The following is a 24,486-nucleotide window of genomic DNA, read 5'->3' on the forward strand; positions in this document are numbered from 1 at the left end:
TTGTTTCTCTCAACACAGCTATAATTAGGGATTTGTCAAACAAAACATTTTCAGTGTCATGTGGCTTTTCTTCCTAGTTATAGCACTGTTTCTCTGTATCTCTCTCTCTCACCTCTCTTAAGTCAGGTAGGTCATTTTGAAGAGTTCTGCCACTTCCCATAAATAGTTATTCAACATGCTTTCCTGCAGGTATTTGCATATACCCAATCCTTGTAAACTGTTGTGATATTTCCATCCCATCTATCAGGCACTGCTTAACCTGGCAACACGTACATTTAACTAAGCAAGTCAGATCTTTTCCTAGTGTGAAAATGGCACACAAGCCTTGTGACGCTGTTTCCCACCCATCAGCTCAGATATACACCCCAAATAAACATACATTGCAAGTGAAGGCAGACATCGTATCATATGCATTTCTTCCATTCAATTATTTCCAAAATCCACCATTCCAAAAGACCAGTTGCCTGATTCTCTGTATGTGGATGATCGTTTGGTGTGTTCTTCAGCCTAGTCTTAAAAAAACGCTATCTTCATCATTCTTTTTCTACTGTTTAGTGTTCAATGACATTTTTATGACAATAATTGCCATTTTACTCATTTTACTTTGAAACAAATCAGATCTATGACATGATAATTACCAGAAGTGGTGGTAATCACTGGTTTCTAGACAGTAGTCATTAAAAGCCATTATGAATATTACTTGTATGTTACCAACTAATATCCTTTTCCTGAAAGCAATGTCTTATGTTTCTAATAGGATGACTACGTGCATACTAAAATCAGCAACCTGGTGCCTAAGGACACATTCCAAGGAGATAACTTCCTTGAGATGCAGGTTTGGAACCTGAATCTCACCAGATTTCCTAAAACAACTTCTCCCTCTGTTCACTGTAATGAGTTATTTATGGGAATATACAGTTCTTCTTCTAAGAAGGAGTGGGGAATAAATGGAAGGACACAGCACTATCCAACCTCAGGCAGGTTTGGATACAATATTTAAAAGAACTCCTTCAACCATCCTTCAAGAAAAGGACTGATACCTTTTTCACACAAGTGCTTTGAAGTTTCTGTATCATTGTCAGTGTTTTGAACATAGTCAACATTTCTTCTATGATACACACATGTATATATATATACAGATATGTATATATGTATATATATATATACATATATGTATTAAGGACAGAAGGATGGCTAGCAGAACACATGCCATTTTGTCAGATCATTGTCTTTTCCTCACTGACAATGTGAAAAACTGCTAGAATTTCTCTACTGGATAATTATCTATCAAAAGAAATTATTTTTAAATAGTTAACAATGATTCTAATAGAAAACACATTGCAGTCATTGAAAAGATTTTCCTTAACTTGACATGGTTTGGCAATGCATGTGATATTTTCTACTGTATCACTTTTACTTTGTTAAAATTGATAATACAAGACATACAAACCATTTTTTTGTTGTTTTGCTGGCTTGATTTAGAAACTTTCATTATGAAGCCTACTTCTTCTTGAATAAAGAGAATTATATATTTTTACTGGATAATAAACTGCCACTTGAAAAATAAATCTCTTCTTCTGGCATTCACATTTCTCAAAACAACTTCTGTATTTATCTTTCAGCAAGTCATTCTCCAAGAGCACTTGATTCTTTTAACAACATTTCTAAAAGACCTTTTGTAACTCATGGAACTTACTGAAAAAGTTTTTTAAAGGGATAATATAGTACTTGCTAAGAAAAAAACAAACAAACAATCTAACTCAGATAGTCAAACATATCCATTTTCCAGCTGTTGTTCCTTGCCTGTGGACTTAATTCTGGAAAGCAAAATCCCTATATTTGACTTTGTTTTGGCATATACAGCCACAAATCAGGTCTAGTTAAATGACTACTGATTGAAAGCAGAAGAAAACAACACAAAAACATCCCCGAAATATCTTCTTCTGTTCTTATATGATTATTTCTTCCTTGAAATTGTAAATTTTCATTTGAGTCAGAAATGTTATTTTACCTGGAAATAATTATAGGTTTGATTCTATTGCCTTTATTGAAACAAAATCTTCATGAAATTTGTGGAAGCTTCCAGTTGAGGAGCACAAGATCAGGTTAAGTGGTTGAAGGAACTTTATGTTCTTATTTCTGATTCTCCGCAGCACTCAGGTATATGCTTAGCATTAAGAGGGGTGTGCCATATCACCAAAGTCAATGGAATTATTTAGAGGCTCCAAGTTAAATTGGATCATTTGCTAACTGAGATGAGAACAAAAAGCTATAATGTTTATAGTTTTTTTTAATGCAAGGAACAGAAGTACAAATTACTCTATTAGTTCCGTTGGATTCAGTGCAGATGCAGTCCTCTAAACAAATCCTAAACATTTTCATACGCCAAGAATAGATTTTGTTTTTTAAATGTCTGTAGTTTTCCTTGAATTTAGAAATATTTACATGAGTACTTAGGTTTTCTACAAGAAAGTGAAATAAAAGTAACCCTAACAAAATAAATCTTGCCACTATATACTACTTTAGTCAGTATGTCCATACTCTTTCAAGCCTTAGAAATCACAAAATTTCTCCTGTCCTTTATCAAATACACAGACTTTTTTGCCACAAATGTAACCAGCACATTAGAAATCAATAACAAAAAGTGGGCATGTGCATATTTAGAAGTAAATCAGAGTAAAATAAATATTCACCAGTGTATTTAATAAGTCACTGCAAAGCCAAGATAACTTATTGAATAGTTTTTATAAGAATAAATGTAATTGCATTGGCACGTAAGGTGAGCAACATAACAAGGCTTACTACATGGCAAGGAAGTAGAGTTCTAGTTGTATTTTTCTATTTAATGTTCTTTCCTTCACTGTAGGATAATGGAAAAAAAAAAAAACAACCACACACACAAGAAAAAACAAACAAAACACACACACACAAAACAAAACAAAACAAACCCACAAACCACCACACAACAAAATGACCTTCGGAATAGGTATTTTTACTTCATCCCAAGGTAACACTTAAGTAATTTTTGCTCCATTCTATTAAAAACAAGCCCAAAAAAGGCAGATGCCTAATTCAGAAGCCTTTGATATTACCTAAAACGGTATTTACAGTAATTAGGGGGATGTTTATAATTAGCAGTGCTGCACTGATTTGATATTCTCCAGCTTCAGTGCTCTGCACCATTATGCTACTGCACACATCTGTCAGGCACTACTTGTTTCAGAAGGAAACAGGTTGTCTTATTGTCTAAATCCTGACTGTTGAAAAAAACTTGAAAAAGTAAAAACAAAAAAAAAAAAAAGAAAAAAAATCCTTCAAATGCCACAAAACATAATAGTGAGATGAGCCATTTGTGCACCAATACAGGGAAGCAAATGCATTAGAAATATCAGCTGCCCTGAGTGTGTTGTGAAACCCAAATCCTGGCCATGAAGGCACACGTTCCCTCACTTCTCTCCTCTCCTTCACCGGAGCTGGCCCTGCGCCTGGTCAGATAGAGACGTCCCTGGCCTGAGTGAGAGTGGTCACTCATATGGTGTAAAACTCATAATTAAGTAAAGCCATCCACACCATAGCCTAGGAAGAAGGCGTTGCTGTGTCCTCCTTCTTAGGAGAAACCTTCCACTGCAGTGTGTTCCCCATCATGGGGGGAAGAGGAAAGGGGCAGCAGAAAGAGGACAGAGGACAAGAAGAGACATATCTGCCAGTAAAGCCACACTCATGACATCAATCCCAATGCCAAAAAAATTACACAAACACTTGCCTTCATAGTTAGTGATTAGCCCCAGTTAAGCCAGCCTGATTTCTCATGAGCCCTGAGCATCCCATGGGTCTGTCTGCGGGTTTGTGATAGGAAAAGGATGAATCAGACAGTCTTACTGGAAGGGCTACCTTTGCATGCATGTACGCTCAGAGCAATTTCCAACAAGTTATAAACAAACACATCGCCTTTCACAACCCAGTTGTAATGTCTCCATGGCTTCCCTAAAGAAGAGCGTGAATTCCTGGTGCAGAGATCCCAGATAAGGCTCTCCACCTTCCCTGGCCACAGCCTCTTGTCACCTACACTGGGATAGCTGGGCTACCCATTGCCAGCAAACACCACAGGTCATTATATTGAAATTGCAAAAAAACATTTGCTGAACATAACCGTTTAGCAAAAGCACAAACACCTGTTTGGCATTCAAATAGAATTTCTTTATTTCAGAAACCTCTCAGTTAAATGACCTCTTTATGTACTCAGTATAGAAGAGGACTTGAATCTCTTTGGACTTCATGTCAGAGTACATTTCCTGCACCTAGAGTATAAAGCACCTGTCATTTCTTTTCAGTCATTTTGCATTTTTGCACTTGCATAAATAAAATCCTTGCTTCAGAATATAAGGCCTTGCCAGCACGCTAGGCACCAAAATCCTCAATGTTTCGGGGTGCCTATTTCCCCCCTCAAGTTTCATACTCCCAGATGAGGAGACAAAAATATACATTTTTCCACTCAGGAGGCTTTGCTGTCTGCACTGCTGTAATGGCTGCATAATACACGGCTGTACACAGTCTGTCCTCAACTCTGTAAGTGTAAGGAGGAGGTAAAATAAGAACTATGAGATATTGTGGACAATAATTTATAATTTAGCCAACACAAAACATCAAAAAATAAATAATAAGTGCTCCTCAAAATGCATACATTTAATCTTGTAATACCATCATTTTTGAAAATAATTCCCATCAACATCGATAACACATTCTCATTAGCAGATGCAAAAAACAGCATTGCTAACCTCAGCACATAGCCCTTTCTTTTAGCAATGCAAAATTTGACTCCCTGAGCCTTAAGATTTTCATAGAGTGCCTGTCATGCCCTGTGTGCCCTGAAACCGAAGGGAATTCAGCTGTTTCAAGAGCTACTTAGCATATAATAGATACTAGCCAGTAATGCAGAGGAGATTAAGATCTTTGTCTCTATAGATAGCTTCTTGAAAGCAACGGTGATTGCAAAAAGAGAAAGTTCATTAGTCTTTCTAATCACATCGTCTTCAGGCAAGACTCTCAGATTTCAAAAACCGTAACAAAAAGCATCAAATGAGTTTTCAAATGTAAACATCTAAGCACAAGTTACTAAGAAATACAGCTGAAGTTCCACTTAGCTAATGGCCAGGCACCGCTGCTATTCTGTATCCCTTACTATATCTCTGGCAGAATTAGAAAAGTAGAGAAATACACAATATAATGAAGAAAATAAATACCTTGATCCCAAATCTGATAATACAATGCTGCAGAGTCCTCACTGTACATGCTGATTTGCTCTTTACGTTAAATTACTTTCACTATCACAAAGCATTTAGTTACAGTTATACTTCTGCAATTAATCACAGCTATTGCTATATCTGTAACTGCTATCTATTGCAACAGACAGAGTAACAAAAACTAGATAGACACATAGATATATTCAACTTTCTAAGTGACACAACCTGAAAAACACAGCAAAGCAATTCTTAAAAGAAACAAACCATGCACCAAGATCAATTTATAAACCAAAAAGAGAATTTTATTGTCCACAAAAATTAAAACAGAAAGAACACACCCATGAGATCTTACCATCACCATTAAAATAACATTCAGAAATTTCCAAGCATCAAGATAGAGCTTTTAGAAAAACACGTAATTAACACCTGCATGAGACAGAAATAAGAGCTGGTGTCTATCATTCCTGCTTGCGAATACTTGCGTCCCCATCAACAAGAGAAACATTTAAAAGTATCCAAAAGGTTAGTGCTCTGAGGAACCCTTTTTTTTCCTTCCAGTTGCACACCCTCTCCCCTTATGGCAGTCCGCAAACACATCCAAGTTGTCAGAATGATACCTACAAGAAATTTCAGAAGCTCTCATAAAAAGGCTTCGCATATGCAATCCACAGCACTGAACAGTGAATTTAAAAAACCCAATTTTTTTCCGAGTTTGAAGTTTTTAAGCCTTGCGGATGGTTGGAGTAGGAAAAAGGAAATTTACTAGGCAGTACAAAGGAAATCTTGTTGTCCTCTATTGTGGCAGTGGGGGTGTTGCCCAATTCTAACTTATCTAGGTTGATAAAGGAAACCAAAGAACACACCACTGAAAAAATTCCAACAAAAAGGTACCCCTTTCTTACCTTAATAGTGCTTGCCATAATGTGATCAAGATTATTGATCGCTAATAATTGCTAATAATAATTATTGCTTCGCTCTGACCAGAAAGAAGTTTTGATGAGGTTGTTTAGAGCGGATGAGATTGTGCTAACTCTGGGAAATGAAGTCAGCCAATGGCAGGAAGAGGTTTCTATTGGTCCTGGCCACTGCAGCTCGAAGAAACAGGATATTTGGGAGTGAAGAGATAAGAGTCCTAAAACAATGTTGTTTTTCTTGATGATATGTGACTAATTTTTTTTTATTTTATTTTTTTTTTTTTAACCAAAAAGTCAATTGCCTGTGACTGCCTGGGCAGGTGTGATCTGATGTGCAGTAAGTGTGACATGCCACTTTGAGGCAGGATGCAGATGTCAGATTAAATGGGCCAAATTCGGCATTAGTTTCATGCAGTCTGTTCACTGGGGAATTGCTGATTCAGGGCCAAAGCCAGACTTGGTATAAGCGGGTGCAACTCCAAATATGTTAATGAAATCTGCTTATACTACATCTATATTTGTCCATTAACCTCATTCCTGAATTCTTGAGCTGTTGACACTTTCTAGCCTATATGATCTAGCACATTACTTTTTCCTAGAGAAGAAGCAAGTAGATTTGAGACAATAATTTCATTTTGGTGTCTCTTTCTTACTGAGGAAAGGAAGTCATCAAAGGACATACATTTCAAAAGCAAATGCCTGAATGTCATAAACAGTCTTAGATTTTCCACACTCTTCCTTTACTTCACAACTCTATCCATGCATGAAAATGAGATGGCTTCACTGGCGATTCCTTTCCTGGTCGGAGTGTGATAGTAATTTTCTATTCAGTGTTACATTTTTATTTGTCCTTTTGAAGCAGTTAGCAGTCACATGGCACCCAAAATGACCAGTTGTGCAAACAAAATACTGTCCTTGTCTTAGACCCTTGCTTAGGAGTACTGAATTGAAAAAAAAAAAAAAAAAAGGAAATAAGAAAGGCAAAGTATTTCCACAGTACTAGCCAGTGCAAAAGTCCACATGTAAAGGATATCTCAGGATCCAGTGCTCGCAGAAACCTCTTGCTCTTATGAGTCTTGCAACACTTTGTTTTTGTAGAAGAGATTCTGAGCTTTCAGATAGAAGAGCTTGAAAACAGGACTCTCAAAAATTAAAGAAAAAACTAAAAGAAGTCATAATTTATTAGTTTTTTAATAATCTTGTAATTTTTAAATGCTGGTCTTACTATAACCAGTTTACAATTTCTCGATGCTTCCTATAAAAGCATCAAACCATGGACGTGTTATATGAAAGCACTGCAGCACTGGGTAGATAATTCCTGCTATAATAAGGTCCTGCCCTCTGAGCAGGGACTCTAGTAGAATAAAAAAGTGTAAGAAATAGTGATGGCTTGTTGTAGCATTATTTAGTAGAGGTAGATGACTTCATCCTCTCCCAACGCCTTCCTCTCCTGTTCCTTAGGAAAAGAAAAGGAAATAAGAGCATTTTGCTGTAATTGTTGATGACTACTGGCATTTGGTATGCGTTTTTTCCAAATGGTACATAATGCCAGTGGGAAGTCCCTGTTGACTCTTCCCCTCCTATCCTGACCCCAAGAAGGTGAAATATGGCCATGCACTTTTCCAGAGATGCCCCAGGAGGACATGAAGCGCTGCCTGCTTGGCCCTCAGGCATTTGTCCTGCAGACACTGCTCCATCTCACCCAAGGCAGGGCAGAGGAAAGGCTTGTCCACCGAACCCTGTTCATGGGGATGAATCTGCCACCCACTAGATCCTGGGAAATCCTGTTTGCAGGTGTTCCATGAGACCACAGAGCTAGAAATCCCTGGACACAACAGAGTGACACAGGATCTGTGCGATTAGGATCTGGCAGAGCTGTCCCCAGGAAGACCCAGTTTCAAGCTCAGCAGTGTGTTACAGGCTGAGTCTGGGTCCTAACCCATCTCCAGCTGCCTCACAAGCCTCAGGGTCTCCTCAGCCAGTCCAAGCATCTGAGCAATCCTCTAGCAGACTCCAGATCCTGATGGACAAACTGGAAAGGAAAGAGCAGACACCTTGCTTTTCCTCCCCGCACTGGATCCTGAGGTGACACAGGAGGAACTCCCTGTAACAAGTTTAGTTTGATTTTATAGCTCATTTTAAGGAGCTCTGGCTTCTTCCTCTGTAAAGATGACTTCTGGTCACTACAGAGCAATCCAGAGTCAGCACTACTGTGCACTAGTTCATATTCTGCATTAGTTGATTCATATAAAAATCCAGTGTTACATTGCCGAATGTCTTGTGGTTTACATCAGCTGAATTACTGTGCTTCTGCAGAGTAGGTAACTTCTGGTAACTTTCCTATTTTCATTACGAACAGTATGAAAAGAAAGCAGTTTATAGTAATTGTATTTCACGGGGATGTTGATTTCCTCCCTTTTCATCTCCAAACAATGAGCAAGACAGCCAACAGATTAGAACCATTTTCTTGAAATTTCAAAGTGTTGTATAATGTTTCAGTTGGGTGACTTCCACTCCAGTTAAGCCCATGATATTTTGTTTTTTTTCTCAAATATGTTGAGAGGCCTGAAGTATCAGTTCCAGCTCTCCAGTGGATGGGATCTAACAAATTCGTTCACAACCAGGTTTAAGTAATGATTCTTCTCCAGCCTACCTCTATATAGACAAACCTCCTCTTGATTTATATAGGGATTTTGAAAGCATAAGGCAGGCAATATCAGACTCTGCTGAGCCCTATTATTATTATATAAGTTTTACGGAACTCACAGCCCAGTAAGGATTTTGTCATTTTAAACTGGCACATATCCTGTGCCGAAGAATTTAACAAAGTTTATTTGACTTTCAAGTTAATACCCACAGGCAGATTTCTGAGTGCTTACGCTTATGTCGATCCAGTTGCAAGACACAGCCTCGGTATTGTAGAGAAAGGAAAATATTGGGTTATCAAATCACCATCATCCAGTTGCAAAAGAAAAATAGTACAAACACTTCTACTATTTTTTCTCTTTTCTGCATTTTGTTAAGGTTAAATAGAAAGAAAATATGTTTTTGTTATGTTAGGCAACTGTGTGTTATTGCCTGAAATAATGCTGCGTGAGTTTGGAAAAAGGCAGCTTTGTCAACAAACGAAATGAAAACACAAAAAAATATTAAACGTCCACACAAGTCACCTAACATGCCTTTCCTCCCTTAATTTCTCTCTCAAATTTGTCACCCCAATGTGTTTGGGCTCCTTTCAGCTGGAACTTCCTTCTATATTCAAGCCTACATCAAGAAACCACAGAGCAACAAAACTACTTCACGCGCTTAACATTACACATGTGCTTAAGTCTCTTGATCCAAACAGGGGTTTTGCACATGCTTTAGAACTACAGTTGTGTTTAAGTTCTTTCCTGAATACAGACAGGCTTAAACACTGCTTTAAGTGCCTTCTACCTTTCGAACTGAAGAGTCTCCTCTTCAGAAAAGAGCTTTCTAAACTGGAGACGAAGTATCTGATCTTTACTGATCTAAGCCTGCTTTAACCAGCAGGGCCCTGAACAGACCTGAAGATTTGATCTGACCATGCAAAAGAAGCGATTAGACTAGATCCTAAAATAAGAAGATGAATTTCCAAATAAAAAAGTTGCATCCTTTCTAGGGTGTACTAGAAACATGTTCAATATGCATGTACTCACCTAAAGACATTTAAAATATTTCCAAAGAGACCATTTCTCATGGTATCTGAAACAACACTGCTAGCTGCAAAAACAATCCTGTCCTCAGATTTTTTCCAATCATATCAGCTAGAGTGTTAGGATATGTGAAATATATTGCAATATTCCTTATGTAAACAGATCTGCAATCCATCTTGCTGTCTGGGAGGTAAACCAAGAGCACTGCTGTCACCCCAGGCTGACCGAGAGACTAGATGCACGCTCTGCTGTTCTTGCTTGTGCTGCTACGTCTTTTACTTTCATATTTTATTTTCCTGGATAGTTCTTTACTTTTGACTTTCAAAATATTGTTAATACTGCTAATAATGTAGCCTTCATCCTTTTAACTGTACCGATACCTTTACATTATAAATAACTACAAAAATAATTGGGCAAGCTGTAGACACATTCCCCTTGTGTGTTATGCTTACTATGCACACAGAGAGCATCTGCCCATGTGGGTATGAAAAGAAAATAAGAGAATAGAGAAAAGGCAACAAAAAGTGAGCCCTGTTCCTCTTACCAACATTACAGGTAAAAAGGAGGTTCTCATGTATGTAGAACTAGGCTACAAAAACAATCAATCAAACAAACAAAAATACACAACAAAAAACAACCCTTGAGTACAACAAAAGACTTTGCATTGCAGTTTTTGGTAGCAGATTTTAAGAAATTCAGGCAAATTCATGCTGCTTTACAGCACACAAAGATGCATCTGTAAAGATCTTATTCCTCTCAAAAAGATACAGCATTTTGCTTAAAAGTAGCTCCAAAAATCAGTTTGGCCATACTCAGCTCAGCACATGAGGGCCAAACACACTCTTACCCAGTTTTCAGCAAGCCCTTCAGCAGGACTTGCTCCCTTTAATTCATAGCTTTCAGCTGGCTCTGGAGAAAATGTCAGTAAATCTGCTCATAGAGGGGGAAACTCTCCCCTCACCACAAAAGCAAGCTCTCACAAACAGGCTGTTAGCAGGGGAACAGACAGGGGTGCCCAGGAGAAGAACTGAGTTTCACTGCCCTGGGCGCAGAGTGGCTGCAGGGCCAGCAGCTCAGGCACTGCTGTCTGGGATGACCATCCCTTGCCTCCCAACCCCAGGACTGCTGGGCCTTTGGGGCTGCCCAATGGACCTCTAGGTTCCACACCTGAGTGGGTTTGATGCAGCACCAAGTCTGAGGGTGCAAGACAAGCCCCATCCTGGGAAACATGGGGTCTAGTTGTGGGGTGGGCTGGTGCCAATTAACCCATGTCCAGAAATGTGAAGGTTAACTCTGGGAGGAAGATGCTAGTCCAAGTGAAGCAGGGCACTCACTTTCACCAAAGCCCGGTTACTATGTCAAAGCCACGTAATTAATACTAATTATCACTACGCAGCCACTGGGGCAACACAGCAGGCATCCTACGAAAAGCACTCTTTCCTGGAGGAAAGAGTTGTTTCCAAGCTTTCATGCTTCTCATTCCTCTCACCACCAGGTCTCGCACCGCATCGGAGGGCAGCGGAGCACATCCCCATCCTCAACCCCTGGACGTGCCCCCGGCTGGCGCTGAGCGGCGGTCACTAGAGGGTGCTCCGTGTCCCGCTATCGGAGCGCGACCGCCTCGCCTGCCTGCCCAGCTTCCTCCGACGCAACGAGGTGAACACTTCTTTCCAAAGTCAGAAATTACTTCTTCTCATAAACGCTTCTTCCCGCGGTGGTGGCACCCGCCGCCGGTTTTGCCCTTAGGGCTGGTTATGACAACATCTTCCCACTCTTCCATCTTCACTTCCTTTCAATCACCCCACACATTATATTCAGCTGCTCCAACCCGTTTGGCCAATTAGTATGTTCACATCTTTCCTACATCCCCACCGTCCTGTCATAGCAATGAATTTACTTCACTCTCTGGCACAGCTGAAAAGTTGGGAGAGAACCTGATTTGGGGGCAACACTGTTTGTTTGTTTCTTTGTGCTTCGTGCATCAATACCAAACAAGAATGGGTTGTCTTCCAATGGATGAATTTTTACAGAAATGAAATACTGAAAGTTTTCAAAATGAAGGTCAAAGTACTTAATTTATTGACTCTGTGTCCCTATCTGTGACTCAAGTTATTTCAGCTTGTATCACCCAAAATATTTTTAGTGACTACACCACTGTTTGCCAACCTTTTATGTTCTGATTAACCTTTAAGACCAGTTATACTCCCATTAAAAAAATACCATAGAAATGGGAAATTAAAAGGGAGCTCTGAATTACATTGGCACAGTCACTATTATATTGACACTAGAATTACCTGCAACAGGCAACATATGTACTTTATAATAGGGAAGTGCTGACATACTCATTTGCAGACATGGAATGGAATCACTATCTGTTGAAGTGGAATTCACTTCATCAGGCTTCAAGAATTTTAAATGTAGGTGTCCAGACTAAGCTAGTTCCCAATAATTCCATAGTCCCAAATACAACTGTCTTCATCATGTCGTTCAGTCTCATTACAACAAATACTTAAAAGAGGTGAGATGCATCGCACCTTTAAAGTACTTCTCTCTCTCTCTCTCTCCATTACCTGGAAAGGGAATGTATGAGTACCTGAGACACCTAGCTTTTGGATAACTCTGCTTACATGAGATGAATCTCACTCCAACTTTCCTTCCATTCTTCCTTAATTTTCCCATCTCCACAATGTTAACAGTTGTACCACTGAATGTCAAAGGACTGCTGCATGGATTAGTAATTAAAGAGCACTAAAATCTTTGGCTGAAAGTTGCCACTGATATGAAAGTATTTATTTCATGTTTGATACTAATTTAAAGCTGGTTAAGTGACAATGATAACACAGAACATAGACACACACACACACAAAAGGCAAAAAAGCAAATTCCCTGCACATAAAAAAAAGAAATAACTGTGAGGCCAAAAGCTAACATTTTTCATCACTTTCCTCCAAACGTCTTAGATAATTTTAACTGAAATACACAAGAGTTTTAACTGGTTATTACAGATTGTTGTCCTTTAACGTCTCACCATCCCTAGATTGATGGGCACTGCATACAGCAAATATGTCTGGCATATTGGATTTCTACACCCTATTAGTGAGGCTGTTTCAAGATTTTCATCAAGAATGGAACCTATTAAAGTGTCTCTCACACTCTTCTAGCTTTTACGGCATGCTTTGGAGGACTGTGTGCTTTTTTTGCCTGTAGTCAATAGAAAATGCTTTCAACTGTTTTATTTGACCTTTCACCTCTAGGCTTTTGTCTAATCTGCAAATTTGAATAGGAGGTATAGCTTCAGATTTGTTTTCCTCTGTCTAAGTAACTAGTCGAATTCTTTAAAGGACCAGACATGCATCTAAAATTTGGACTCTTTTGGTATTGTACTTCTTTGTTAGTGACTGTGAACAAGAAACAGATGTGAAATATCTGTGTTTGAAACTTAGTGACCCAGAAAGACCAAGACTAATCCAGATCATTCTTAATAACTGAAATCTGCCACCCCTTGACCACCTTGAGATGCATGCACACACCCAGGAATATCCCCACCCCCACCCCAGCAGACAGGCAGACAGACACAAATAGAAACCCTCAGAACTTTTATACATCTCTATGCTAATCATGAACCCAGATGTAGCTCGAGGTTTGAACAACAGCAAAAAAATGGATTCCCCATTGATCTTTTTCCCCAGTATCAATCAGCCTCCTTCCCTCTAGACAGCTGTCTTCCACCAAAGTTGAATTCTTCGGGAGTGGGGAAGAGAAGTAAAAGAAACAATAAACGTATAACCAAAACTTTGGTCTACTTAGTTTGTCTCAATCCATGACAGATATCTCACAGTATCTTATTTAAACTTAAATAATTGCCCTGTCTTCAGTAGGGACCCCTTGCCTGGTGCCACCCTCAGCTGTGGGTGACAGGCACAGTTAGAAGAGCAATGGGGTAGCAGTTGATGGAGCAATGCACTAATTAGACTCCTTCATGAACACTCCTCTTTTGTCAAAATTATGAAGGAGAAATTTAGGTTGCAGGAGATGCCATTTCCATCACTGTTTCTAAACACTAAAATTCTGCTTGTTTCCATTGCACTAGTAACTTGCTGTTCATTTCTCTTTTCTGTCTAGGACAGAAGGATGTATTTAGGTGACCCTTTTAAATACTGAAAACATGAAAATAATAATCACTGAACAATTAATTTCAAATAAGATTTAAAAAATAAATAGAAATTAAGGACTTTGAAAATGTGATATTACATCTTCTAGGAATACTCCCTAGGCTAGGCTGTGTGGCTCCAAAAGGATAAGACTCACACATCTCTGCAACTGTCTGATATTTCTATATCTCTAAACCCTAGTAATACCATATGCCTCGTGAGAAAAAAAAAAATCACTGTTAACTAACACTGGTCTATTTTGAATCTCAACTACACAATTAAACTAAAAATAGTTATCACCTTTTTGAAGAGTAGAGCAAATATGCTGAGAGGAAATAATAACCAAAAGTGCCTGTAGACACTGCCGTTTTCTTGTGGCTTTCTGAGGAGCCGAGAGGATGGATCTCAAATCACGGCTTGATGATGTACTACAAGTAGATCACTCATTTCTTGAGAGATGAAACCCCTTATGCCTCACTTCTGCTAGATCCCAGCTCTGGGGGCTTCACGCCTGTACCTGCAATGGTGGTCATGCAGGATCATCTGGGTAGGAGAAAGGACTTTTGTTTGGAAACTGGGTGACCCCAGGATGTTCCTGTTGTCAACTCTCTACCTTTGGCACTATTCAAGCAGTTTATAAAATAACTTTTTACTACCAGAGCAAAACATTCCTGTGAACTCTTCTAAAGAGTAACAGCGTACCTTAAATCTGCAAAGCTTGATGGCAAATACCAAGTATTTCCAACACCCAAGAAATGCCACATTGATTAAATCCTACCTGATCTGATTTCCATATGACCACATTTCTAAAGCTTGGTGCATTTAAAGAAAGACATTTCCAACAACATACAAGAAAATTAGATTATCATCTTAAAAGGACTGCACTGAAATTAAAGGACTTGGCAACAACAAATCAAAATATTTTCTCTTGGGGACTTAACATACCCACAAGATAGAGAGCAAAGGAGCTCTCAATTACTTTAATGGATAAAAACTGCGGGCATAAAATGCTTATCATTTGGAAAAAAAAAGCAGTGTATGTAGTTAATTGTCAAGATAATTCTTATTCAGAGTTTTAACAGACCTTGAATTTTTAAGAATTTCTGATCATCACAATCTTTTTACCCATATCTAAAGCACTTCATAGATTACAGAGTGTTTTAAGAAAAACTACGTCCTGCTTCCACCAACACAGATGGCAAAATTCCTTTCACCTGAATGGGACTAAGGTTTCAAACCACTGAGAATTAAACAAAACTACACATTATCACAGTTTCCTGCAAACTGGAAATTCCAAGTTTCAACAGGCTTTATATAGGTCATGTTACAAGACACAAAAAGTGCTGTCCAATAACAAAAAATGAACAGAGGTGGAAATAGGGAGAGAACCAATAATTGATAGGATTTAATGCATGATTTAAGGCCCAGGAAAGAATCCCTGAAGCCTTCTCCCAGTATGAAAGTCTTGCCAGACATGTGTGAAAAACTTGCTAACATATGTGTGTTGAATTACCTTGGTGGACTGTGACTTTCCCAACAACCATTTGCAATTAGCTGGGATCCAGTAAAACAGAAATGAAGTTTTGTATGCAGCAGTAGTGCTGTAGAAAGGGGCACTTATTCTGAAAGGATCTGTATTTTGGGCCCAGTCCTAGAAGATGCCATACTCTTCCAGCTCATGGCACTCAATTCCATGGGGTGTCTGCTTCTTCATCTTCTCAAAAGACTGTATCAAAGAAAGATAAATGTTCAAAATATCCCTACTTCTGGTGAGTTTGATCTGTCTTCCAGTCATTTGATCTCACTCTAGAATTAGCCCAATATTTCCCACAACATACTGTGAGCGGTCTGCAGAAGTTGTTTCTTATTAAAACAATTCTATACAAACTGCTATGGCATTTCTCAAAAACGAGCTGTGGAATTAAGGCAGTTTGGTTTCCTTTGCAGCTTTTCCACCTAATCCTTCTTTGCCACTGTCAAGGACTCATTCACTTCTTCTTGTCATGCAGGGGTTCTGTGCAGGAATCAGGGGTCTGCAGCCAGTTTGGGTCCATGTGGGTGCCCGTGGCCAAAAGCAAGGCAAAATGCACCCCCTGCAGCACAAAATGCTCCTCCCACCTTCCCTTACACATGCACAATTCTGTTTTAACAACCAAGGGAATCAAGGTGAAAACTTTGTTTGGCTTGTAAATGGAAACTTGTTAAGAGGAGAGGGGAAAGGACGTGTTATTCATGTCAGGGTTAATTTTTTTAAATGATCCGGCATTAGGGAAGAGGAAGGGAAAAGGAAACAGAAGAGAAAAATGGAAAGCAGGAAATTTTCCTTAGACTTCAAAGTAACCAAGAGTTATGTTTTCTGTAAGTGTTAATATTTCATAGTTTTTCAGTTCTTAGGTTCAACAAAGGACTCTACTGGTACCGGTGTTGTCATTTAGCAACTCTGACTGTTGGACTTCTTTTTAAGGATCTCATTTTTGTTTTGAAAATGACACCACAGATGTGAACTTCAGTCCTGCAAAGACATATATGCATTTATCTTTACACAACTGAACACTACATTCTCACATTCTCTCAGTGACGACTACATAAACTATAAGAAACAAATTTATGGACGTGGTTTTGCAGGTTTGGGACTTTACTTTTTTTTTTTTTTTTCTGAAAATTTTCATTCTAGCAGTAACTGAGCCTATCTCTCTTCATGCCTTGACATACTATAGACACAAATGCTTGAAGCCACTGGACTGCATGCCCAATGTAGGTCAGTCAATTGTAAGATTTATCAGTGTAATTAGATATTCAGAGTTTTAGGAGATCTAAACAGCAGGTGAAAAAACTTCAGGTAATTTTCAGGAAAACTGAACTTTCCTGTCTTATGTGGAAAATAGTCCTCAACAGACATTTTTTATTTTTAGACGTTTTATTGATATTTGGCTTACCAACAAAAAAAAGAAAATGCTATCTGAAAAACAGTCCCATATAGATGGATTGATTTTCCTGCCCTGAGTGGCTCATACTACTATTAGTGCCAGTACTTCGTAAAGAGCTACTCATCATATCAACCTACTTCACCAGCTAGACAAAACTGCTTAAGATGACCAGGTGGTTTAATATCCTCACACTTGGGCACAGTAGTTGTTCCCCTCCAAGGCCAAACTGCAGTTACAGTCTTGCAAAGATCCCTTACCATATGCAACATTTCCATCACAGCTCAGTGAAACAGTATTTATTCACAAGCAATGTGGTTATTTGCCAAAGAATGTGGTTTGGGGACAGCTGAAGCCATTTGCTAGTTCAGGACAAACTTGATGAGTAGTTTTGGCCTGAAGAAAAATAACAGCAGGCTTTGAAAATGTTGGACATTCCCTTGTACAGATACTTTAAATGTTTTCAACACTTTGTTTTCAGGGCACTTGTCCTGAAAGCAAAGGAAGGAAAGAGCTCGGCTCTCAACATGTAGCTTTCTCCACAGTAGCCCAGTGTGTGCCCAGGCTCAGCACTCAGATCACCTCCATCTCTGTCCAGTAGGGCTTGCCACCTGCCAAGACAGCAGCTTCATCATTCAGTCACTAATTCCCCAGCTCAAACTCTCTCTTGCTCCTTATTTTTCCTGTGCAAAGTGGGACCAAAGGAATTACAAGCAACTGAACTACCATGTAACGCTTGATCAGATGCTTTCCTGGATCAGGCCCTTCAATCATAAACTCCTCTCAGGTCTTATACAATGGCAGCCCCAGATCTGGGGTTTGGGGAATCTTTGTTTGCTGTTGGAGTGCAAATAACACACAAGAATAACATAATAAAAGAAAGCATTTCTCTGAAAGTTATGTTTGTGTAGACTTTGTTCAAGCCAAGCATATGCAGAATCAGAGCTATACATCTGCCAATATCACAAGTATGATCCAAGCAAGTCCATAGAGGTATTGCCAGCCACATAGCTCTCTCCATGAGGAAAGAATTTGCAATCTATTATTTGACACAGAACCATATAATTGCAGAGTCAAAAATTATAGTAAATGGCTCTAATCAACTGCCAAGAAGTGGGATATTTTTCTGGCTTGAGCTTCTAGTAGAAAAACAAAAAATGCAAAAGTTATGGCAAGTCTGATATTACTGAGTTATCACTCTAGAAATTGTCCTTTGGAACAAAAAAAAAAAAACAAAAAACAAACCTGAAGCAGATAACAAATCAAATGATACATGTAATTTCAAGTAAGGCTGGAAAACAAGTAGATTGCTGTTCCAAGTTTCCTATACCAAACAACATAACATTCTGTGCTATGAATAGCCAGATTCATACGTGCTAATTTATGTGATTAATTTTAAAGAAGTCAAAATAAGTGACTCTTCAATTGCAATGATGATTTTAGTATATTCAGCTCTTAACAAAATATTTAACTGCTATGGGTGAAATTTCATTTGAAGGATTTTCTCCCTCAGGCTAATTTTCTTATTGTGTTTTTGTTTGTTTGTTTTGGTTCTGGCTTTGGTTTTTCTCTATTGTTTTTTGTTTTGTTTTAATTTTAAGTTAGCCTGCCATTTTCCAAGCTGGAACACCTACATATTAAAATAAATCTCATGCATTAAAGTACCTTATGGAAATTATATGCATAAATTTATGCTCTAATCACCATGCTATTTTGGGCTTCAGTCTCATTCATTACACGGTGATTCCTTGGCCAAGACATGGAAAAAAAAACCCTTCCTCAAATATTTATCATGTACTAAGGAAAGGAAATGCAAAGAATACAGTAGGGTGACAAACATCCTTATGCAGTGGATAAATTAGGCTAAGTAAAACAGATGACTAGGGAGTATGATGTTACTGAGACAACTACAAAGATATAATGGGGATACTGTTCCCACATTTGGGGAGAAGTAAATCCTTAAAAAATACAATTCTGATCCATCTGAAATAGTTTCAAATTTGAGTTTAAATGCATGAGTTGCTTTGGATTATTGAAAAAAAAAAAAAAAAAAGAGAAAATCACAAAATGTCAAAACACTTTAGAACATTTCTAAACAAAAGTGTTTCTATGCACTCAGAGAGCCATGTCCCATTTACAACAACATGCCATAAGCAGTAATCTGTATATCCCATATTACATTTATATGGTAGCATGCTGTGTATTGATACTGTATTTCTTCCCTTTTCAAAGCTTTTAGTGTGTTGTCTGTCCAAGGAAGAAGATACATGGGAGTGTACATGCCTCTTTCACGTCTTGCCCTCTCTTTGCTTTCCAATACGTACGTTTTGCCATCTTGTGCCTGTTTCTTGAGTCTTGAAGGTTTTGGTCTTCATCTGACAGCTTCCACTTTCAAAATGTTAGTACAGAAGCCCAGTCTGTATTCACTAAGAGGGTTATCTGCACCAAGTTAGACATAAAAGTCACACCAGCTTCTTAGGTGTGAGCAACCTGGGTAGATCTCTTACCTATACAACTATAAGACTATGAAACTTGCTACACAATGCTCTTGCAGAACAAGCAGCTGAGCAACGATATCAAAGCAGGAGACTGAGGAGGCTTCTGAAAGTGAAGGAAACTTGTGGTTACTTTATGACTCTGAGATGAATTCTTTCATCAGATTAACCACTTCTGAAAGCATCCAGCATGTCTAACATACTCAAGGGACAGTCAGGATCTATTCTAAGGCAATGCATGCAGGGTCTGACTCAGGAGAACATCCTTATTCAGGAAAGACATTTAATTTTATGTTTCACTTTAAGCACATGCCTAAATCCCATTAAAACTGGTGAAATTTAAGTTTATCCTCAAAGTTAAGCATGTACTTAGGTAATTTCCTGAATCCAAGGTCGATTGGTAGATGTCGGTAGAAATATAGCTTGCTACTGGTAAATGTAGAAATTAGAGGGAAAAAACAACTCAAATTGGGAACTAATAGAAGGTCAATTATTATGAAAACTAAGAAGAGAACTCAAGTGAGTGGGACTAGAGGGAAAGTGATCTACTCAAAGTCACAAACATCATCCTTGTATACAGCATTAAAAGAACAGCAGAACAGAAACACATGATGCTGCTACAAGGTGATTCATGGGAGGTATCTGATCAAAACCATCAATCAGCTGTGGCTCTTTGCCCCTTGCATCATGCCACAGGCTGAATTCTGAGCTGTGCTGAGACTGGCATCTCCAAAATCAGAGTGTGTCCTGAGACATCAGCACCTCTCTAGGTCAGATCATGAGAGAGTTACAGCTGGGGGCTATGACAAAATAAAAAGGCATCTCTGCTTCATAGAAACCAGGCTTACAAATGATAAAATTTTGCAGGAAAATACTGAAATCTGACAAAGACTTGAACATCCTTCAACATTTACAGAACAGCAAACCAGGTAATCAAATGCATGTAACTCAGAAGAAAAACAGCTTTGCCAAACACCAACTATACCAAATCTGGTGACAAGTGGTAGAGTTAGAAACTCGGAGAACCATTCAGTTAAACAGACAAATTCACTGAAAATTGTCTAGATATGAAAACAGTCATTGAACATCTACATGTACTCAAAGTAAGTTACTTTGGCATCATAAGAAATAAACTTCTCATTTTAGGGAATCATTGTTCATCTCGTTGTGCTAAAGAAACAATGCTGATCATGCTAAAGCACAGCACTGTTTCTTGAGAAGAAAAGTTCCTATTTGAAACATTTTTAGGTAAGTGTGACTGTAACTGATCAGGGCACTGCGCTGCCCATATCTGAAAACAGCTGGCAAAACCAGTCCTGAGCACTGTCATTTAATTCTAGATTCAGACTTTTCAGTCCACTAAGTTGGAATGAGCATTTATGTCTTTGTGGGAACTGACCATACTTTTGCATTCAATCCCATGGGTTGCAAAACCTGGTTGTAATTGATGGATCTTGGATTTTTGTCTGGGCACAGGACAAATAAATATGTGCAATAACCTTTCTCCAAGGACATATCTCAAGGCAAAGGAATTCACTAAAAACAAAATAATGCAAATCTGCACTGTTACTAAGCAGTGTGAAACTACACATCTGAGGTGGTGGCGTGTGCTCAGTCTGGCAGCACTATGCCTACACTTCATCCATGGGGTTGTGTGCTGCTCTCAGGAGTGATGCTCCACAAGCAAGATTTCCATCCACACCTTCCTGGGGAGAAAACTGATGTAATCTGGAAACCAAGACAGAACTGTTGAACTCTCTGGCCAAAACTATTTCACTGCAGCGTACCGAAGGAGGATGCTGCCCCTTGGTTCTGCCACACTGGTGCACTCCTATTAACAGCAGAGGATGATTGCATGGGAATTTCAGAGAAGATGCCCCAAACTACGGGTGGGAGAAGGGCACACTTAGCAGAAGGACTGGCTTTGTGTTTCAGAGCAGCAGATCTATTATAATAGAAATAATATTTGTTAATATTTCCATCGGAAATTTTTCATGCCCTCTGTAGATAGAGAAGGTATTGTCTTGTAAGAGAAAGTGAATTGCTGTCATCTAACACTTTGAAGATTTTTGTCTCCTATGAGATGCATAAATTGCCCAATAACTTTCTAGAAGTCAGCACAACGTAACATGTCATGCAAAAAGGATGGGAGAAATTTTGTTAGAAGGTTGTTTCCTTAACTGATTTTATCAGAATTTGCTTAAATCACTCTTATGGATCCAAAATTATGGAAAGTTTGTTGAGAAAAACAGTGGTATTGTGGGAAGTAAAAACAGTGGGCTGTCTTTATAAAGTATATAGCAAAGACTTGTTTTCTGTTCTAAAATAATCTTTGCATTATCAGCACAGAGTCAGACTGCCAGATCCTGCATTTACGGTGTGTTAGACATGCATAGTCCAAAAAACCCCACAAACAAACAAGCAAACATTCCCAAAGGAGTCACAGAATATATATATATATATATATATATATATATATATATATATATATATATATATATAAAATTTTTTTTCCTGTAGATAACAATTTGGGTTGCAGAGAATCAGTGTCCATCACAGACTGCACCAGAAGAAACAGTAAGGGACCACTTCAATCTACCTAAGTGCTGTCTGCAGCTTGCCCCACACCGAAGTGAAAATGAGGTCACCTAGGTGAGAAAGAAGGTGATCTTCTTACTCCACCAACTCTGTACAGTAGTTGTTATTGAGCCTGTGCCTTCTTGTAAAATTTCTGATGTCTTTGTAGCAAGCCTAATCTAATACTATGCAGCCTAATATCACACAAGTTGTTGGTGTCCTTGTGGGACTCAAGTTTCATTAACATCAACTGCTGGGGAGGATGTTACATGTTGTTCTCAGCTCCAGTAGCTTCCCAGAGCTCTGCTTCATGGAATAATAACGAAGTTCAAAGATATTTGCCAGGATAAGATGACACCATTTGTTAATCAAGTGAAATAAATACAGAAAAATTTTAAGAAATTATCACACCCTTTTTTCTCCACATCAGCAGCAAAATGTCTCCAATTTGCCAAGTGGGAAGAGATGCAATTAGCTGAGGAAAACAAGTATTACCAGGTTTTAAAGAAGCACAACAAAGCATGAGCACAATAAAGACCAAGCTTCCAAGAGTAAACAGTACCCAGCAGTGTTTTCTGGCAAAGAATGGAAATTGGTGGTTAGTAAGTCATTTGGGGAAGTGATCATGGAAATTACTAAAATGTATTTTAAAGGATTTGCTAATAAGAAAGAAAATTTCTGTGCTGGCATGAGAATATTAACACTTGTGAAAAAGTTAGGGCAAACTTAATGGAGGAGAGCTTAGAGTAAATATTTTGATGAAAACACTATTTGGAGGAGGTAGCTTTTTGCATTACAATCTCCATTTCATTCAACCTCCAGGAGAGGTCATTGATTTAATCAAAAGCTTTTTCCTTTGGTTAGACTCCCAAGTGTACATACCATCAAGATCTGGTGCACAGAAATAATTTGAAGCAAATCTTCTAAAAAAGGTTTTGAAGACGCTTGCCAGTAGAACATTGTGCCTCACAGCTATAATATCAGAAAAAGCCATTCAATTTAAATTAATATATTTGGCCAGACAGCTATATTAAAATTCTTGTTGTTTTTTCTGTTATAATGGTAGCCTGTGGTATGACTAGCCCTCTTCAAAAATCTGTATAGTTATTGCCTTTCTCTTGCCTAGGGTGCATCATATGTTTTTGATTTTGATGAGCTGCATTGCACTACCTCATTAAAACAAACACTTATGCAAAACAAAAGGCTGTGTATCACAGCGCAGGGTATGTACGCCAGCTTTGAAGACTGCAGCGTTTCAAAGGAGAACTTCTGTCGACCCAGCTCCACTTGTGTTCAACATTTGTGGATGATGTCAGACACGTTTGGTACTTTCTTAGCCCCTGCAAACAAGGAGGCTTCAAAAGCGATGCTGGCTGCAGCTGCAAAGCATGCAAGTGCAGTGCTTGCTTGCTGGTGGTGGAAAGGACCTTCTCCCCATGTGCATGTCTTCTCCCAGCCAGCCAGAGCAGTGGCCATACACAGAAGCACGTGTGGTGCCGGGTCTGCTGGACAGCTCCACTTCTCCTCCATGGACATCTGCCCAAGGACAATCTTTCCCTCCTCCCAAAGGCCTCCCCACCTTCTGCAGGTGTCTCCTTTTTCAGGGAGACACCATCTCCATAGCATCCTTTCAGGGAATCAGGGTGACTGTATTCTGTATGTATATATATATATTTTTTTTTTCTGGTTAACTTTCAGCTGAGATAATTTTTTGCCTTTAAAAATGACTGGTTCCCTTCCACTGGAGAGGAGTGCTCACAGAAAGGGAGCTTGGGATTAAATAGCTTAAATGCAGACATTACAGATGTCTGAAGCTAGGTGAGATGAAGCCTACCAAAAGAGCTGAGATGTGTAACTTTTCAATGTGTACATTTTTTTTGGTTCTTTGTTTAAAAAAACTCAAGTGCCAAGGTTGATATTTTCGATCAAAATCGCTCAAGCTGTTTACAAGGCAAATTACATCATCGCTACTACTAGCTTAACAAAGTTTACATCAGTTAGATTTTGGAAGGTCATCGAGATGCTACAGAATCTCAGTGATTATCATGGTTTTGTATAATGTATTCTTCATGCTAATGCTTTTTCATTATGTGTCAAAATACTTAGATTAATGCAGGCATTGATTTAAATACTTGCATACTTTAAAAAAAATGGTCACTGTCTGGCATTTTTTACAGTCCACAAGCTCATTTTTAATCACTTATCTTGGAGTTTCAATAACCACTGATAGTAAAAATTCACCATGACTTTCTACAAACTCCCTTAAAATGTAGCACAAGCGAGTACTGTAATTGTAACTCAGTACAGAAAAGGGGTGTGTGCTACATCAGCCTTCCAAAATAACTATTGCTAAACCATATTTTCTACAGTTGGAAAAAAATTACATATTTTTAGTTTTATTTGTAGCACATTTTGAAGTTCCTGACATGAAATTATGACAAGACTGTGGTGCTTCGGAAGCTAAGGATACAAGTGTCTTTCCATCATGTACTTATTTGTGGAAGTTCTGTA

The 24,486-nt window shown here is 38.6% G+C and overlaps 1 protein-coding gene across 4 annotated transcripts in view; it reads right to left on the reverse strand.

The window, feature by feature from the left end:
* Positions 1 to 24,486, reverse strand: part of ERG (ETS transcription factor ERG) — a 147,307-nt gene that overhangs the window by 60,072 nt on the left and 62,749 nt on the right. The window contains exon 1 of one of the 4 annotated variants that reach the window (XM_065862038.2): positions 6,143 to 6,293. The exons of 2 other annotated variants lie outside the window; for them this stretch is intronic. In XM_065862038.2, the coding sequence (XP_065718110.1) occupies positions 6,143 to 6,160 (18 nt within the window). In that variant the 5' untranslated portion in view covers positions 6,161 to 6,293. Of the gene's footprint in view, positions 1 to 5,861; positions 5,936 to 6,142; positions 6,294 to 24,486 lie in introns of those variants that run through there. One more of the 4 variants, XM_071811131.1, reaches the window with a different exon arrangement.

Source organism: Patagioenas fasciata, chromosome 1 (genome assembly GCF_037038585.1).
Source record: "Patagioenas fasciata isolate bPatFas1 chromosome 1, bPatFas1.hap1, whole genome shotgun sequence".
NCBI lineage: Eukaryota > Metazoa > Chordata > Aves > Columbiformes > Columbidae > Patagioenas > Patagioenas fasciata.